Raw genomic sequence first — 19661 nt, forward strand, 5'->3', positions numbered from 1 at the left:
AAGGGCCTATATATTGATTTTGATTCTGCTCATAGAAATTCTTTCAGGAACTACATCTTTTACTTTTGAACATAGAAAAATCTAAACATTATTTGGGGCCAAACCTGATAATTCAAGAATAGGACATCAGTCAGGCACTGGTGGCTCACCCCTAGCTACTCAGGAGGCTGAAATCTGAGGATCACGGTTCAAAGCCAGCCCGGGTAGGAAAGTCTATAAGACTCTTATCTCCAATTACCAGAAAACCAGAAGTGGCACTGTGGTTCAAGAGGTAGGGAACTCACCTTGAGCTGAAGAGCTCAGGGACAGCGCTCAGGCCCTGCAACTGACAAAAAAAAGAAAAGAAAAAGAATAGGACATTATTGTCTAATCCCAAGCATTAGGCTTTTGAGCTAAATTAGATTGGTTGAGAGTAACAGATTTTCCCCTCTAGCTTCTCTTGTACCCAAGTATGGGGCTAACTTCTGGCCCTAAGGCTTTACGTGAACACAGTTCTTAGGTTGGAGTTCTTAATATAGCACCAAGGAACATGGTGCCATAAATATGTGTAAGCTACAATACTACCATATAATAACCTTGTATGTTATTTTTTTTTTTTGGGTCCAGTCATGGGCCTGAACTCTGGGCCTGGGCGCTGTCCCTCAGCTCTTCAGCTCAAGGCTAGCGCTCTACCACTTGAGCCACAGCGCCACTTCCGGCTTTTTTCTTTTTGCTTATGTGGTGCTCAGGAATCGAACCCAGGGCCTCAAGCATGCAAGGCAAGCGCTCTACCACTGAGCCACCTTCCCGGCCCCTTGTATGTTATTATTATAGCAACCTTGTATATTATAGAATTCTTTACTGGAAGCCATGAGTCATCTGCAAAGAAAAGATTTTGAGTTTTAGGAACTGCAGCAGGTAGCAGAAATACCTAACAGTAAACAGAAGGAGATGAAAATCTCACAGGACACAGATATATTTGTCAAATATGATAACATGAAAGTTGTAACAGGGACGTAAGTACAGAACCCTGGAAAAGGATGCTGTCTGCACCTTTAGAGCCATATCACAATGATGTGGCTTTCTTTAGATTGGTACTTTGAAAAGAAAACTAGTTTTAAGTCAGGCACTGGTGCCTCATCCCTGTAATCCTAGCTACACAGATTTGAGGACTGCAGTTTGAAGCTAGCAGGGACAGAAAAATACATGACATTCTTATCTCTGTTTAATCACTAAAAGCCAAAAGTGGAGTTGTAGCTCAAGAGTTAAAGTGCCAACCTTGAGCCAAATGAGAGATATGAGCCCTGAGTTCAACTCCCAGTACCAGCACCAAATATTTTTAAATTAATCTAATTTTAGATTTGATGCATATTTGTCACATACATTGTTCTAAGAACTTAAGGAGGGCTGGGAAGGTGGCTCAGTGGTAGAGCGCTTGCCTTGCATGCCTGAGGCCCTGGGTTCGATTCCTCAGCACCACATAAGCAAAAAGAAAAAAGCCAGAAGTGGCACTGTGGCTCAAGTGGTAGAGTGCTAGCCTTGAGCTGAAGAGCTGAGGGACAGCGCCCAGGCCCAGAGTTCAGGCCCCACAACTGGACACCCCCCCCAAAAAAAAAGAACTTAAGGAAAATCAGATTTGTCAAAGGAGCTCTGGTGACACCTCTGGGAAGAAGCAGAATTAGCCAGTGAGCCTTTCCCATATGAAGGTGCAGGACCATTGCTTCTAGAGATCAAAATTCTATGTGAGGCACAACTCTAGCAGACAGTACTATATTCCCATCTGATTTGAATTTGAAGAAATGAAGTGGTATTTCAGTAGCTAGAGTTTAGTATTTGAAAGCTTAGAAAAGAAACAGGTCATGAGACCATGCTCCCCCAAAAGCAAGTAATACCTTCCTGCTGTCAATATCTCATTGCTAAATGAAGCAAAAGGCTTTGCACCATTAAAATACAAACATTTTAACGTTCTACAAGCATTCCAAATGGGCAGGCTCTGCTCTCATAGCCAGAATCTGCAGCTATAGTAACTGCTAGTGAGGGGCCAGGTGTGGGGCTCACCCCTGCAACTTCAGCTACTGGGGAGGTAGAGATAGGAGGATGGTGATTCATGGCCAGCCCAGGAAACAGCTATGTGAGAGACAAAAGTAGGAGGATTGCAATCAGAGGCAGACTCTGGACAGAAAGCATGAGACTATCTGAAAAATAATTAAATCCAAAAGGGCTTGTGTGTGTGTGTGTGCGTGCGTGTGTGCGTGTGCAGCCGTGCACACAAGCACATACATGTACTAAGTAATCTGACTAGCAAACAAGTGCAAGGTCCTGACTTCAAATGACTACAAAAAAAATGAGCCCCCACCCTACACACATACACACACACACACACACACACACACACACACACACACACACACACACACACACACACACACACACACACACACACACACACACACACACACACACACACACACACACACACACACACACACACAGAGCAAACAGAGTTAATTCCAACCTGGCAAGGCTGAGGCAGAGGCTACACCAATTTGGGAAGATTCCTCTCCTTTACAAGGGAGGAACCTTAGTGTACAAGGTCACCCAGCTAGTGACAGAGTTAGATTTTAATCCCAGCCCAAACTTAGCTTCGAAAAAATCAATATGTTCTACATACCATATAGTATATTGCCCGAAAAGAAGTTGGAATTCTGGATAAAGATAGTCAGGCATTGGTGGTTCACATCTATAATCTTTAGTTACTCAGGAGGCTGAGATCTGGAGGATCATGGTTCAAAGCCACTCCAGGCAGAAAAGCTTGTATGATTCCATGTCCAATTAACCACTAAATTATTGGACTGGGACATGGATCAAGTAGTAGTGAGAGTGAAAGGTCTTGATTTCAACCCCTGGTAAAAGGAGGAGGAGGAGGAGAAAGAGGAGGAGAAGTGAAGAAGGAAGAGGAGGAGGTAGTAGATAGAGGAGGAAGGAAGAAGGAAGAGGCAATAGCAGCAGTAATACAATCTGCAGTGCCTATGTGAGTAGCAGTGGGTCAAAACAACAGAGATAGCATGTACCTAGAATATGACCACAAAGGCACACGGAAAGTTTTAGTGAGGACAGGCAAGGCTTGGCCCAACATGCTGGTACAGTCCCCACAGAGGCCAGCAGGAGTTGGAGCTGGGGCTTCTTCGCTGCTAGAGCCCAGAACAGGTTGCCTTTCCCCACAGGGAATCAGGGAAGAAGATGTAGGAGAGCGACCACACCAGGCAGTAAAAAGCAGTGAGAGAGAATGGGAAGAAAAACAGCATGATGATACCTAGAAGAAGCAAAAACACAGGCACTCAGTTCTTATGTTATAAAGCTGCATTATATGCATCCCAGCCCACCCTCTCATCCTTCACGTGGTACCCACAGTACCTAAGACATAGCAAGAAAAAAAGAGATAGGAGCCTATCTTCAAGTTCAGTTTAACTGGGAAATACACAAGTAATGCAATCTCAGGTTCCATTCTGATTAGAATTCCAGATCAGAAGCAATCCCTGGCCAAGAATACAGCTGAGTTGCTCAGATCCTTTGTTAGGGAAAGAAAAAACTTTTTTCTGAGTTGAATATGGGATAAGGGCCAATACAATATTATATGCATACAGAAAGAATTAACACAGGATCCTGAGACTGCTGTCCTTACAAAGGCTTGCTTATAGCTGGCTCTTGGCTAATAGTTCCCATACCACTAGAAAGCTTTCTCTAACTGATCAGTGTGGCTCACTGTGTTCACACTATGCAAATATGTGGCTTATGCAGAACACCTGCTTTACTTCTGGGCATCCGAAGTTTGGGTACAGTGGAAGTCTACATAACTGGCTACTAATTAAAGGCTCCAGCACTGAGTTTCTGATGAACTTTCTTGGCAGATAACACCCTACATGAATTATCACAATTCAGTGCTGGAAGACGAGAGTACAACTGTTGATTCCAGCTGGGAGAGAACTACTAAAAAATGGCACCTGGAAACTGTCCTGGTTTCTAAGAAAATTCTGGTTTAAAATACTGTCTCTGCCTTAACAGATCAATGGCTATTCTGCACATGCATTATTCCAAAATTCCAATATTCTTCTTTTGCTGCTCCTCACCCAGTGGTCTTTTGTCAGATCATGTTTCGATCTCTTACTGAACATATGGTAGTTCTTTCCATGGAAGTGCCATTGCTGACACTCTTCTAATTCTTTTTGAGATCTGAGACAGTGTGTTTAGTTTTCAAAATCAGGCAGATATGGCTTTGGATTAGAAATTTATGACAGCTATTTCCCCTCTGTTTCATCATTTGGGAAATATGGTTTTAATCTAACTCAGATTGTGAAGTATAAGTGAAATACTTTACATACATATAATACCTAACAGAATATCTAGTGTGAAGTAGACAGGACACTAATATAGAGACCTTTTTGTTGATGAATCTGAGATTGGAATTGTATTGGTAGTCCCCAAGACTGTCCCCAGGGTGTGTGCCTTGCCAGGAGAACCCAGGACTCAGTATGTTGTCCTACTATTAGAGCAAAAGGACACAAAAAGCAAAATCAGGAGGGGATGATGCTATATGAAACCAGACTCTCAGGAACTCTTTGAGACAGGAAGGACCTCATCTAAAAGGACAATGGGAGATGGGTGCTGGTGGCTCACACCTGTAATCCGAGCTACTCAGGAAGCTGAGATCTGAGGATTGTGGTTCAAAGCCAGCCAAGGCAGGAAAGTCCGTGAGACTCTTATCTCTAATAAACCACCAGAAAACTGGAAGTGGCACTGTGGTCAAGTGGCAGAGCGTGTACCTTGAGCTAAAGAGCTGAGGGACAGCACCCAGGCTCAGAAATCAAGCCCCACAACCAAAAAAGAAGAAAAAAGGACAATGGGGCTGTGCTGTAGGCTGAGGGACTATCAACAACAGCTATTTTGAAATTGTCCAAGTAGGCCTCTGATATTAACTGTGTCAAAATCTGTGAGGTTAAGACCAATTGTATGTGTTATTTTGAGAAGTGGAGATCAATAGAGAACACTGTGGGGAATCCTGTCACATATGAGATGGGAAAAGGTGAGGTGGAAGACAATTGGGAGCTAGGAATTACCATTTAGTATACATATGTGCCAGAGGTACTTCATGGGGAGAACCACCATGTATTCAATAAGTGACCAGAACATTATTTTTCTTAATTCCAGTAATCTGCAAGGTAGGGATTTTTGGCTTCATTTTTTAAAGATAAAATGGTAATAGCCTAATTATATACAACTAGTCCATGCTGAAGTTAGAACAGGAACTCAAATCTGCTTAGTCCCAGATTCTTCTTAGCACCAATTGCCTTTGCCATCAAGGACATAGGAGAACCCAGCACCCAGAACTCAGGTAGCAATGTTGGTGATGCTATCACAAGGTATGACTGTAAACAAGAACCATGGATCCTATATACTAGACTGAGCTCACAAGAGAATAATGGAAGAACTTAATATACCAATAAATGTTTGTCTTATTTCACTGAGCACATTTAAAAGTAAAAAAAACAATCATATATCTTGAAACACAAATTGGGTGAACTCTAGGGAGACATCTGTCAGGCCCCCAATGTGAAGGAATCTTGGGGCATGAACCAGCACTCTGTTACTTGAACTTGAACTTTCCTTCCACAAAAGCAAGTATATTTCAAACCCTTTAATTGTTTCTCTTTATCTCCATCACACTACCACTTCTATTTTGAACTTCCAATCTTGGTATTCTACCACTCAATGTTATAATCAAAGTAATCCTGGAAACTTGTCACTCTGATTGTGTCACTTCCTGCTTAGGTCCCACCCAGTCTGCCTACTTCATTGGTCTCAGTTTTTATCACTGGCTCTCTCAGCAAGCTCCAGCCACACTGTTCCACTAATGCTTCCAGCACCTTCCAGCTTCCCAACTGTCACAAAATATTGTGTCCTCTGCTTGAACTGTCCACTCTACTTATCTAGTCATTCATCTTGTGGGTCTCACTTAAGAATCACTTTCTTAAGAATCCTTTTCCCTTCTTTCAGGCCACCCTAGAATAAATTAGGTCATCCTTGAATACCTCTCAGAACATCCTGCACTAATCCAGCACATCAAAAACATATTCCCAGTTAATTCTGCCATTATTTGTTTGGTGACTTTCTCCCTGTTTGACTATAGATTCTGAGCTGGAATCATGTCTGGTTTATCAAGTTGCTTCCAGCACTTAGGCATGGGCTCCATAAATATCCATTGAACTCATTAGCATTCAACAAACATGTTCGGAGTATCTACTATGTAACATGCATTATTCAGAGAGTCCTCTAAGGAAAGTCCTCGAATGAGGATAAAGTTTAGTATTTATAGACAACAAACCAAACTAGTAAACATATTCTATGTCAGGTGATGATAAATACTGTGGTTAAAAAATAAAGCCCAAGGTAAAGTGGATAAGGGGATGCTGGGGCCAGGTATAGGATGACTATGAATAGCACTGATAATCAATTGGCCATCGGTGACATTAGAGAGTGGTATTTTCACTTACCTCCAATATAAACCATTTTTTTCCAGTTCTCAGATTCCAAGATTTCATCACGTGGATAGTAGCTCTGGTCAATCATGAACAGAATCATGAGTGAGGCCATGCAGCATAGAATAAATGTGTTGCCTTTGGTCAGAAGGGAGGTGGAAGCCAAAACACAGGAAGCATAGGGGCACGGTAGGCCCCTGTATGAGAAGGGACTTCCTCCTGCAGGGGAAAGAACCATGGGGATCTGCTGGTTCCCTGCTCACTGGCACATAAACAACACCAGCCCATTCCCACCTTAAGTCTTCTCCTACCTGGCCTATCAAGTTTCCTTAGCCCAGGGGCAGTACCAGACCGTAAATCATTTAGCTATTCACAAACATGTGGGTTTTATGTTGGACTTCCAAGGGAAAGTAGGCAGCAGTGTAGACAGAGATATGTCCCAGCCCAGTCTTTGCTGAAAGGGTCTTTGAAGTCTAGTCTAAGTTCAGTGCAGTGTCTATCTGTATTTCCTTACTTTGTGACCTTACGAAGACCACTGCCCTCCCCATGACACAGTTTCTCCTATTTGAGGAACTGGAGAGCAACCTCCATTTGTAGAATACATGAAGCCATATGCTCCACCCAAGGATCATACAGAGAACAAAGTGCAGCCACTCTAAGAAATGAGGACTCCTACCTCCCAGACTAGGGCTCTGTCAACACAGCCCATAACTACAGTGGCCATGGGGCTTGCAAGAGGGAAGGAAGAGGGAAGGATTTCCTCCCACTTTCCAGCAGCTCTTCCCTCTCTATGGTCCCCTACTTGAAGTCCTAAGGCAACCAGGGTTCCACTTACCAGATGAATAAAAACACAGGCGGAAAGAAGTGGTTAACACATAGATGATAGCCAGGAACCCATTGAGAGGCCCCTCCACGCCAAGGAGCAGAGCTGAGGCCAAACCAAAAGAGGTGAAGACAGCAAAGTCATTCAGTTCCGCTCCTGTTCCAGAGACCCAGTGTCAAAATTCACACTCAGATCTTAGCTTCCCTCTGAAGCTGTGACAGTAGGGTCTTGAGGTTTTGAAGCATAACAGCTGTTCCCCCAAGGTGGTCTGTAGCTCAAAATCTGAGATGTCCTCCCAGATCTCCTTCTGAACCCCAGTAGCCTGGCAAGTCTTTCCCTCTCCAGGTAATTGGGTTGTTGTCACTTACTATGCAAGGATTGTGCTACAATCTGATGCACACCAGAATTTTTTTTTCTTTCAAACAAGACCTGACAGGGAAGATTTTAAACCACTTGCTTAGCAAGAGGTAGTTTTCCCTTTCCTCATTGACCCTTTGTCTTCTCTCTTCTCCCTCACCTTTCCAATACCTCACTCATCACAGAATAGGGAAGCAGAGCAGATAAGGACATGGAGCACCATGACAGGACTGGCCAAGAATGGGTAAGTTTGAGCCAGCAGAGGGGCTGAAGCTAATCTGGGGGGCTCCCTAGCTCCTCCTCCAGGACTATTCTTGCTATTCTTACAGGAATGGGAGGGAGTGACAGATGGAAGCCTGCTGGACTTTAGAGAATAGGTGTTGACCAGGGATAGGCACTCCTGGGGACAGGAACTCGGGTCCTCAGGACTGAACTCACCCAACCTGCAGGAGATGCTGAGTTGTCTGGCCATCGTCCCTATCGCCATATCCAACAGGAAGCTGATCAGAAGCATCCAGGAAGCACAGTGGTATTTCCTAAAGTGAGGCCAGCAGGTCAGAATGGGGTAGTTCTTCATAGTCCCCACTGGACAGCCACTCCACAAGGTATACTCTTATGCAACACTTCCCACACCTACCAACATAGGCACACCCAAGGTCATTACATACGCCCACATCCTTTCTGATATATACTTCTCTACTCATCCCTCCCACCCTCACGCATGCCTCCATCTTTGCCAAACTCTCAACCCCTGGATCCTCATGGGTGATCACTATGGCCTCTTTCAACTCCAAATTCTAGACATATTTGATGGCTCAGGGACCCTTCCTAGGTCCTAGTCTGTCTATTACATCTTCACTGTGAATTCTCAGGTGAATCACTAACTACTTCTTTGGGTCTCTATTCTTCCATTTGTAAAATGACGGGATTATGTCAATGATTTTTTTTTTCTTTTCTTGTTTTGAGACAAGATCGCACTATGTAGACCAGGTTGGCCTTGATCTCATAAACATCTTGTCTCAACCTCTCCAGTGTTGGGATTACAAACATGTTGGCTAAATAATTTCTTCTTTCCTGGGCTGGGAAGGTGGCTCAGTGATAGAGTGCTTGCCTTGCACGCATGAGGCTCTGGGTTCGATTCCTCAGCACCACATATGCAGAAAAAGCCGCAAGTGGCGCTGTGGCTCAAGTGGTAGAGCACTAGCCTTGAGCTGAAGAGCTGAGGGACAGCACCCAGGCCCAGAATACAGGCCCCACAACTGGCAATAATAATAATAATAATAATAATTTCTTCTTTCCTTTCCTTCTTTTAATTAGCATTTGTTAATTGTACCAAATAGTAGTTCCATGGCTTCATGCATGCATATCATATAATTTGACCATATATATCTCCTTTACCTTCTATTATCTCCCTTCCCCTTCCAGAGGGTCCCTCTTCTTCCCAAATAGCTTCCCTTCTGCTTTCATGTCTTAATTTTTACATCTAATTTTTACATATGAGAGGAAACAACATATTTATATTTCTGAATCTGTTTTTTTTTGGGGGGGGGGTCTGGTCGTGGGCCTGATCTCTGGGCCTGGGTACTGTCCCTCAGCTCTTCAGCTCAAGGCTAGCGCTCTACCACTTGAACCACAGCGCCACTTCCGGCTTTTTTTCTTTTTGCTTATGTGGTGCTGAGGAATGGAAGCCAGGGCCTCATGCATGCAAGACAAACGCTCTACCACTGAGCCACTTTCCCAGCCCCATGAATCTGGTTTAACATAATGAACTCTAAATTTTGTTTTTTGTCAATCATGGGGCTTGAACTCAGCGCTGGGCACTATCCCTGAGCCTCTTCATACTCAAGGCTAGCATTCTACTACTTGAGCCACTTCTCCTAAATTATTTTTTAAATTTTTTTGGGGGGGTACTGGGGATTGAACTTGCTAGGCAAGCACTTCACCACTGAGCTACATCTTTAAGAAGTTGTACAAAAGAGTTTAAATATGGCAATTTATGAATAATGCCTAAATTATTTCCTAGATAGATAAGACCCTGTTCAGATAATGTCTCTCTCTCTGTGAGTTATGGTAGCTTATTAATTTTTGCAATTTTATGTGTGCATGTGTGTGACAGTACTGCAGTTTGAAATCAGGGCTTACCACTCTCACTTGGCTTCTTAACTCAAGGTTGGTACACTATCACTTGAGCCTTACCTCCACTTTCAGCTTTTAGCTGGTTAACTAGAGATAAGAGTCACAGGCTTTTCTGCCCAGATCTCAGCCTCCTGAATAGCTAGAATTACAAGCATGAGCCTGTGGAGTGCCTGGCCCTCGTTTCTTCTTCTTTCTTTTTCTTTCTTTTCTTTTTTTCTTCCTTCCTTCTTTCCTTCCTTGAACTCTAGGCCTGGGCACTGTCCCTCAGCTCTTTAGCTCGAGGCTAGTGTTCTACCACTTGAGCCACAGCACCACTTCTAATTTTCTGGTGGTTTATTAGAGATAAGAGTTTCACGGACTTTCCTGCCCAGGCTGGCTTTTAACCGTGATCCTCAGATTTCAGCCTCCTGAGTAGATAAGATTACAGGCATGAGCCACCGGTGCCTGGCTTGTCCTCATTTCCTATATTAGTATTTAGTGTCTTCTTTTCTTTCTTAGCCTAGCCAGAGGTGTATCAATCTTACTAACCATTTCAAAGAATCAGGTTTTTATTTCACTGATTTTTCTTAATTAATATCCTGAGTTTTGACTTTTCAAATTGATGCTCTAATCTAATTTTTATTTGCTCTTGCTTATTTTGAATTTAATTTGCTTTATCTTTCTAGTTTCTTGAGGTAGAAGCTTAGATCACTGATTTAAAATACATTCCTTCTCTTTTAATACAGTCCTGCCACATAATCATGTTTCAGTGTAAACTACAAATAAGATATATAAGATTATATCATCAGGTTATGTTCATGGCTTCTTGGTTTGATTGAGTACATTCTATGGTCCCACTATGATAAAATAACTGCATTTTTCAGCCATGTGTGATGATATATATATTCAATGTTCTCCATTTCTTCTTTTTTTCTTTTTTTGCCAGTCCTGAGGCTTGAACTTAAGGCCTGGACACTGTCCCTGAGCTTCCTTTGCTCAAGGCTAGAGCTCTACTACTTGAGCCACAGAGCTTGCTTTTTTTTTTTTTTTTTTTTTTTTTGTCGGTCGTGGGGCTTGAACTCTGGGCCTGAGCGCTGTCCCTCAGCTCTTCAGCTCAAGGTGAGCACTCTACCACTTGAGCTACAGCGCCACTTCCGGTTTTCTGGTGGTTTATTGGAGATAGGAGTCTCACGGTCTCTCCTGCCCGGGCTGGCTTTGAACCACGATCCTCAGATCTCAGCCTCCTGAGTAGCTAGGATTACAGGCGTGAGCCACCAGCGCCCGGCTCAGAGCTTGCTTTTTTTGTTTATGGTACTGAAAAATTGAACCCAGGGCTTTATGCATGCTATAACAGCAAGAATTCGACCACTAAGCCACATTCTTAGCTCAATGTTCTCCATTTCTTACAAGCGTGGCTTTCCCCTCACTTCACAAATATTAGTAATTTTACATTATTTTTGTTCAAAATATTTTAAATTGAACTTAAGTTTTTTATCTACATACCATTTAGAAGTATGTTGTAAAACCTCCAAATATTTCAAGATTATTTAGCAATTATTTTTCTGTTATTGATTCCTAGTTTAATTCCATGTGATTTGAGGTTATACTTTGTTATGATTTTTATTCTTTTAAATTTGTTACACTGAAAACAGTGGTATATGTGAAATGTTAAATATTTGGGAAAAGGAAAGTTCAGATACTTTGCTATCAACATTTTTCTCTTCCCCTTCAACTTCTACATTTATTGGCTTTTGATGTTTAAAAATATATACTAAAGTTTTTAGGATTTTTGGCTTACTTTGTTTACAGAACTATTTAAATATAATAAATGAATATTTCAGTTTTTTACAGAATTAGAAAAAAAAATTGTTAATATGTGTGTTTTATAGCCTAGAATGTGGCTTGTTCTTATTGAGTGTCCCAAGAGAACTTGAAAAAATAAATAATCTGCTACTATTAGATGAGTTCATCTATAGATGTCAACTATATCTAGCAGATTGAAGGGACTGCAGAATTTGATGTTCTTGCTTGCTGATTTTCTGCCTGTAGGATAAAATCTCCAACTATGATAGCAGACTCATCTATTTTTCCTTGTAGTTCTCCAAGTTTTGGATACGGTCAGACCCCACATTCTTGGGATTCTTTCCTTTTTCCAGCACATGTCTCTCTAAAAGCAGTCACCACAGTCCCAGGTAAACCTTCTCTTGGAAGCCACGCCAAAGTTGTCACTCTAAATATCAATTCAATTCAGGGGCAACAGAAGCAGCGTGCTTGACTCAGCCTTGCACTTGTTTAGTCCCACACCTAAGTATTAAAGGGATGGAGGTTGGATAAAATATTAAGCCTACCATTGTGGAATAACAATGACACTCCCAAAAGATCTGGTTGAACTCAGAAAACAGAGATTTTGCTGCTGCAGATATGTTCCCCTTCTACTCCACTAAGATTCCAAAAATCCAAACTTAGAGAATCGTGCAAATTTCAAGCTAAAAAGGAACTAAGCTATTATCAAGATCCTTTCATTGTAAATGAAGAGCAAACCATAAAGAAATCATTTGCTGATAGAGGTAGAGAATCAAGTACAGTAAGCAGATGTTATCTGAATTCTGAAGAATTTATCTTCAAAGGCATTAAAATATGATTAATCTATAGAAATACAACTGCTTATAGTTTCAAACTTTCCAGAACAGAGCTAATTTTAAATATTCTACCAGGCCAGTGTTCTAATTTCAGAATGAAAATAACAACAGTAGGTAGACCCTTGTGACTCTTCTCATAAAAACCATTCTAGGCTGCCATTGCTGAAGGAACTATACAGATCATAATGCAAACTCCTCATTTTACAGATGTCACATATCAGGCTGGTGTCACAATTGAAACCAGGATGTTGACCCCTAACTTGCAAATCACTTCACTTTCCCCTGCCTCTCTTCCAGTTGACTTTTGTGACAGGCATGGTGTATAGCTCTCTAGATTTCCCCTGTCCCTTGCCTCTTGCCATTAAGTTCTAGCTTTTGACTAAGAGCATGCTAGGCCCCAGACCTACCTGCTGAAGCTACAGAAGATAGAGAAGATCCCCAGGACCATGTTGGCCAAGGATAAGGCATTGGTAAAATCCTTCCAGGACAAATCAGACATCCGGAACTGGCTCTGTTCATGGCTCGAGGAGAAACTGGTGCGTTTTCCTGGGGTCCAGGAAAGACAATCAATGGGTTCCCAAGTCAAAGAATACAGAGAGGCTCCCAGAGCTGTAATGGTTCCTGTGCCTTCAGACCTTGTCCCAAAACAGTATCCTCCCCCATACTCTTTTCACTGACAGTATAAGGAGGAAACACAGGAAGCGAAGACAAAGGTAGTGAATGAAGATTTAGTCTTAGAATGGGTGAACTCACACATCATATTTTTTCGCTCCCTCTGGTTCACTCCTGTCTCGTGGCATATCAACATTCCTCTCATCCACTGAGTGACCCTCCAGGTAACCCCAACGCTTCCAGCTGAGAGGTGGTCCTTGTCAAAAACTAAGGACTAGTCTGAAGAAGTGGAGTCAAGAGGCCCTTTGTGCTGTAGGTTAGCTTTACTCCCTCAGCAGCCTAGTGCGGAGGGCCTCAGAATAGCAGGCCCACCTCCAGCAAGAAAAGAAAGGGAAGATATGTAAAGAACATGCACAGCACTTCATAGTTCACCCTACACCTCCCACTATACTCTCACTTCTGGTCCAGGCCACTTCAGAAGCTGGTACAGAGAAATGGAGATATTTTCCCAAAGTCACACATTGAGTAAGTAGAACCAAATCATACTTGCTTAATGCTAAGTTTGGTGCTGCTTCTGCTGGGGGCAGAGATTATGGTGGGAGGATGTATGGGGGCCAGGACAGTGTGGCACCAGCCTCCCTGTGTAGGAGTAGATGTTTTCCAGGTCACTGGCTCCTGGTGGGAAGCAGCCCACCCTGCCCATCTGTTCATATCTTGGCTCTGTTTTTGCTCTAAGACCAAACATATGTACTCCTTACACATAAACTGTTTGTAAAACAGAGACCTAGACTTCTCTGACACAGATAAGCCCCACTGGTTAGGGTAAAAACACCAACCTGGGTTTCAGTGAAGTACTGAAGTACCGAAGTGTTCTTATGTGTGCTCACTCGTTTAATCCTCACCTGATTGGAGTCTGAGGCTCTGTCTCCAGCCAGTCCCTCTGGACTGGCTCAGACCCTCTGATCTGAGCAAGAACTGAGACAAATCACATTCTTTTATTTTGGTCAGTCGTGGGGCTTGAACTCTGGGCCTGGGCGCTGTCCCTCAGCAATTCAGCTCATGGCTAGCACTCTACCACTTGAGCCACAGTGCCACTTCTGGTTTTCTGATGGTTTATTGGAGATAAGAATCTCACAGACTTTTCTGCCTGGGCTGACTGTGATCCTCAGATCTCAGCCTCCTGACTATCTAGGATTACAGGCGTGACCCATCAGTGCCCGACTCACATTCTTTTCCATAAACTTTACCACCAAAATGTCAGAAGCAGGGAGAGACCACACAGGTTTGCAATTGAAGTTCCTCTAGGCAGTACTTCAGGGTTCACAAGTCTCACAGGCAGCCTTATTCACCAAAGGAATCAAGAGCTGTGTGGCCAGAGCCATCAGAATTAAGAACTTCTGCCAGTGCTGGTGGCTCATGCCTGTAATTCTAGCTACTCAAGAGGCTGAGATCTGAGGGTCATGGTTCAAACTAGCCAGAAAAAGCTGGAAATAACACTGTGGCTCAAGTGGTAGAGTGTTAGCCTTGAGCAAAAGAAGCTTAGGCCCTGAGTTCAAGTCCAGAAAAAGAAAAGAAAAGGAAAGGAAAGAAAAGAAAAGAAAGAAGGAAGGAAGGAAGGAAGGAAGGAAGGAAGAAAGAAAGAAAGAAAGAAAGAAAGAAAGAAAGAAAGAAAGAAAGAAAGAAAGAAAGAAGAAAGAAAAAAGAATTAAGACCTTCTTATGCCAGGGCCCTCCAAATGCTAATTCAGGAAACTATACCTGGAGAAAGCTGTGAGGGGTGGGAGAAAAGGAATAGATGCCCCTCTAGGGCATCTCTATGACCATACTACAACCATTTCCCCTGGTTTTCAAGACTAACCTCATCTGTACTATATCACAGCTGTTTTATTTTATTTCATTTTTAGTGACACTAGGTTTTGAACCCAGGGCCTCATGCTTGCTAGGCAATGGTTCTACCATGTAAGCCACACCATAGCTATTCTTGCTTTAGTTTATTTTTTAGATAGGTATCACACTTTTGCCCAGATCTGGCTCCAGACCACAACCCTTCTTATTTCATCTTCCAAACTGCTGGGATTACAAGCCTGGGCCACCCCACCTGACCCCAGCTGTTTATTTTTAATTAATTAATGATTAAGTAGATTAATCATCTTAGGATGATTAGGATGCCATTGCTCTGTCAGGCAAAAGGTTATCTCCACTTTCCAGGTAAGGCAAAGAAGACCCAGAGGAGATGACCTAGCTCAAAGTCAACCTGGAAGTGGCAGGATAAGACTCAAAAGTTAATGCCTTAAGTTTTCTTTCCTCAGTGCTCTATCATCTCCTGAACAACACTACTGAACATTGCAATGGCCTGAGCTACAGAATAGAACACCCTGGGGTCTCTGCCTTCAACAACTCTAAGAGGCACCAGTAGCTCTTGCCTGTAATCCTAGCTACTCCGAGGTTGAGATCTGAGGATCGTGGTTCAAAGCCAGCCCAGGCAAGGAAAGTCTGTGAGACTCTTATCTCCAATTAACCACCAGAAAACTGGAAGTGGTGTTGTGGCTCAAGTAGTAGAGCACTTGCCTTGAGCTGAAGAGCTCAGGGACAACGCCCAGGCCTAGAGTTCAAGCCTCATAACTGAAAAAAAAAAAAAGAACTTAAGAGGTTATCCAGAGAAATGAGACTTATATACAGACACTACTCACAGTGGTGTCCCATCTTACAGATAGGAAAAATGGAAAAATGAGGTTTCAGGATGGCTAATTCAGTTATCCCAGTATATGGTGGGGCCAGCACTGGAACTAGATCTCCTCTTTCTGAATTAAATGCTATTTCAGCATAATGCATGGGTCCCAGAAGTGAAAGGATGTGGGATTGAGAATAAAAGTCATACATATCTACAAAAATAAGGAATAATCTGTTTAGACAGTGAATATTTGTTCAAGATTTGGTGCATGGTTGCTTGAGATAAATGATTTGACTCTCGTCTTATCTCTCAATCAGACATGAGGATTCAACCCCACACAGAAGAGAGGACATGAGTGCCGGGCACCAATGGCTCATATCTGTAATCCTAGCCACTCAGGGGCTGAGATTTGAGTATCACAGTTCAGAGTTCAGAGACACCAAGGGTAGGAAACTCCATGAGACTCTTATCTCCAATTAACCACTGGAAACAGAGCTGTTGTTCAAGTGGAAGATTGCCAGCCTTGAGTGAAAAGCTAAGGAATAGTACACAGGCCCTGCGTTCAAGCCCCAGGACCAGCATGTGCTCCTGCATACATGTACACACACACACACACACACACACACACACACACACGAGAAAAGCTAGAACTAGGCCACTCAGGGAGCAGAGAAGCCTACACAGCCTGGCCTTCAGAAGGTAGATGTCACACTCTAGCTTTTTGACCACAGGATAGAATCCTCCTTTACTTTTTCTGGGAACCTCCCTAGGCTCTTGGGCTGGGCAGTGGTCCTCTTTGGGAACCCTGACACCCTATGGGGCCTGTAGGTGCCCCTCCTCTGTGAGGTCATATTCTTATGCTCACCTGAGACCCTTTGCACTTTGGATTGGCATTGACTACCATGTTTTCCTTCTCTGATTTTGGAAGTGCAACATGAGTGCAGACAGTAGTCTTCTGGGTCCAGCATGAGGCCTGACAATAAAAGAATTTGACATGATTCATATAATATGCCTCTCTAGTCTCCCCATATCCTCTTACTGCATTATAATCTAAGAATCTGGGACTCTTAACCCTGTTCATTGTGCTTTTCGAAGCCTTCTCAGATGAACTGTCAGCCATTCCCTTCCATACAGCCAGCAGCTGTTCAATCATTAGGATCTTTTATTTATTTATTTAATCTCTTTCCTCGGACTAGGAGCATGGCTTAAGTGGTAGGCTGCCTGTCTTTCAAATATGAGGTTCTGAGTTCAAAACCCGGTACTGCCAAAAAAAATTCCCTTTCTTTTCTTCTTTTGTTTTTTTCCAATACCTGGCACAGGCCAGGCCTTGTGTTTTTCAGGGGGGCGGGGCGGAGGGAAGACCCATGAGGCACCCTTAAGACGCTAGTCCAGCCAAGCATTATGGGGCACAGTTGCAATTCTAGCACTCCGGAGGCTGAGGCAGGAGGATTGTAAAGTCAAGACCAGCCTAAGTTACATAGTGAAATCCTGTCTCTCTAAAAAACATCCCCCTTCCACCCCGCCCTACATCCCCCCACAAAAAAGCTAGAGTCTGGAGTCTTCAGCCCTTCAGGCTATGTTGGGCAAGGGCATGAACCAGCGCCCTGGCTGCACCCAGGGAACTTCAGCGGGGAAAACACAGTGAGGAGAATGGGCCCCAGTCCCACCGGCTTTCTGACTGCAAGTGAAGCTGACAGGGAGTGAACCGCTGGGGCTGGTGCCTAGGGGACTGGAAACTACAGCTACGGCCCATGGGCAGGGCAGACGGTGAAACCTTTGGGATGGGAGTCAGATAGGGCAGAGAATAGAGGATGAAAAGAAACGTGTGGTGAGGGTGAGAGGAAGTGGCGGGGCACCGTGAAGGCAGGTGAGTTGAGCATGACTGGGGTTTCCAGGAAAAAGAAGCAAGGGTGCTAAAATGAGGGCGTGGTGGGCTTTCCACGCTCTCACCAAGTTCACTTCCCCTTCAACTCCTTCCGCGACCATCCCTATCCCTTCCCTGGGGGCCAGAGGTCAGACCCCCAGCCCCCACCTCCAGCTATCTGGAGGTCTGCCCAGGGTCCAGCTTGCCCTTGGGACCATCCAGGAGATGGAGGGAGATATGTGGGCTGGCTGGGCTTCCCCTTCTTGGAACGTTGGCCTCAGTGGATGCTTACCTGGGGACCAGACATTCCTAGGTGGGGGTGGGGCTGCCTGTGCGGTGGAGGAGGGCCAGCCCAGGTGGAGGCGCTCCCTGAGACCAGCCTCTTACCCCTGCCTCTTAGCTCACAATCCCGAGGACAGGGGAGGGGCTGAGGACATTTACACAAAGATAAGGTGGTGGGTTGGGTGCAGGAAGGGGTCTTGGGATAGGGGAGAACAGCGGGATCTCTCCATCTTGACGAGTCTGAGCGGCTCTTGGTGCAAATTCGCAGATGCAGAATGCCTGGCGAAGGTCGAGGGTCGGGGAGAGTGATTCGGAGAGGACAAACCTATATAAGGGATGATGGGGTCCTCAAAAACCAGCTCCATGGTGGTTCTCCTGCTTAGGCATACAATAATCTTTTTTGTTGTTGCTGCCAGTGCTGGGGCTTGAAATCAGGGACTTTTTTTTTTTTCCATAGCTGGCCTCCACCTCATGAGCCACACCTCCACTTCCGACTTTTTACTGGTTGACTGCAAAGTCTAGGGGATTTGCCTGGGCTGGCTTCAAACCGCAATCCTCAGATCTCAGCCTCCTGAGTAGCTAGATTACATGAGCGACCAGTAGTACCCTTTGGAACCTAGTTACCAGTAGTCTTTGCTAAACCTGGTAATTGCCTTAACCAGGAAAGCGAAATGGCACTACCTAGTGGTCAGTGCAGGGAATACATCTTATTGAGCAGACGTTTTCTTTTGAATCATTCTCGGGCAGTGTTTGGAAATGTCAGAAGTGAGGGTGACCAGGCACTGGAGGCTCACACCTGTAATCCTAGCTACTCAGGAGACTGAGATCTGAGGTCCGCAGTTCAAAGCCAGCCCAGGCAGGAAAATCTGTGAAACTCTTATCTCCAATTAACCACAGAAAACTGGAAGTAGAGATTGTTAGCCTTGAGTGAAAGAGCTCAGGATAGCCCCAGCCTTGTGTTCAAGCCTCATGACTGGGGAAAAAAAAAAGTATGGATGATTTACATTTTCAAAAGATCAAGGTAAGCCCAATGAATTGGAGAAGCTGACCTGAGGAAAAAGCAGGAATGCTAGCTGGGACTTTACCTTGTCAGAGTGAGAGTCAAGTCTAGATCCTTGACGTTCCTTCAACATCATCACACTTAGCCATTTCATAATGCTGCCTCTTTTATGCACAAATAAGTTCTCTATTTCTCTCTTAACTGAGCACTGCAGCAGACAGAAAAAGGTGTTAAACGATGCAATGACCCCTGCCTCCTCATACTGGTGTCCTGTGTAATTTCTTCCCTAGAGTGTGGGCTTATGTAAAGATTCATACCTAAGCTTGCAACCTCCATCCTGCTAGCAGACTCTTTCCAACTGGATGAAGAAAGATGCCATGCTGTAGAAGTTCATGTGATAAGAAAGTGAGGGCAACCACCATGAACTAGTGAAGAACTGAAATTCTGCCAACAACACAAGTAAGCTCAGAAGCAGATGGTAAGGCTTTCAGAGCCCAGCCTGAGCTTACTTGATAGCAGCCTTTACAGGGTTTTCCAGGGAGAAATTCTGAAGCAGAAGACCCAGGAAAATTATGCTGAACATGTGGCCTATAAACTATGATCTAATACACGTTTGTTGTTTTAAACCACTGAATCTGTGGTCATTTGTTGTTTTTTTGTTGGTGTTTTTTTAAATAAAACATCTGCTTAAAATGTGTCATTATATACAAATCAGAACATTGTAAAGACCTGGGGGACTTTCTACAGTCAGAATCAACTGCTGTGCCATTCACATCTCTTCCCTCAG

General features: G+C 43.8%; 1 protein-coding gene across 2 annotated transcripts; it reads right to left on the reverse strand.

The window, feature by feature from the left end:
- Positions 1–286: 286 nt before the first annotated feature.
- LOC138823664 (transmembrane protein 269-like) lies at positions 287–19651 on the reverse strand. Of its 2 annotated transcripts, none has more exons than XM_070017147.1 (8): positions 18960–19651; positions 16594–16701; positions 12854–12992; positions 8131–8228; positions 7348–7491; positions 6528–6731; positions 2651–3292; positions 287–325 (listed from the first exon to the last, which is right to left on the reverse strand). In XM_070017147.1, the coding sequence occupies exons 2-7, from the start codon at positions 16694–16696 to the stop codon at positions 3171–3173; spliced, it is 810 nt and encodes a 269-aa protein (XP_069873248.1). In that variant the 5' UTR covers positions 16697–16701; positions 18960–19651; the 3' UTR covers positions 287–325; positions 2651–3170. The 2 variants fall into 2 exon arrangements, with proteins under 2 accessions (XP_069873248.1, XP_069873247.1); XM_070017146.1 differs by lacking the exons at positions 287–325; positions 18960–19651 and adding exons at positions 2029–2106; positions 17885–18092 and having other exon boundaries at positions 3051–3292.
- Positions 19652–19661: the final 10 nt, after the last annotated feature.

Source organism: Dipodomys merriami, unplaced genomic scaffold, assembly GCF_024711535.1.
Source record: "Dipodomys merriami isolate MVZ:Mamm:240054 unplaced genomic scaffold, mDipMer1.0.p SCAF_121, whole genome shotgun sequence".
Taxonomy (NCBI): domain Eukaryota; kingdom Metazoa; phylum Chordata; class Mammalia; order Rodentia; family Heteromyidae; genus Dipodomys; species Dipodomys merriami.

Bases quoted from the DNA above. Each gene is read 5' to 3' on its own strand.
- LOC138823664 (XM_070017147.1), bottom strand. From the start codon at position 16,696: ATGCTGGACCCAGAAGACTACTGTCTGCACTCATGTTGCACTTCCAAA. The intron at 8,229-12,853 runs GTAGGTCTGGGG...GCCTCACTTTAG, and splicing joins ATCTTCTGTAGCTTCAGCAG to GAAATACCACTGTGCTTCCT. The intron at 6,732-7,347 runs GTAAGTGGAACC...TTTCCCCTGCAG, and splicing joins CCTGTGTTTTTATTCATCTG to GAGGAAGTCCCTTCTCATAC.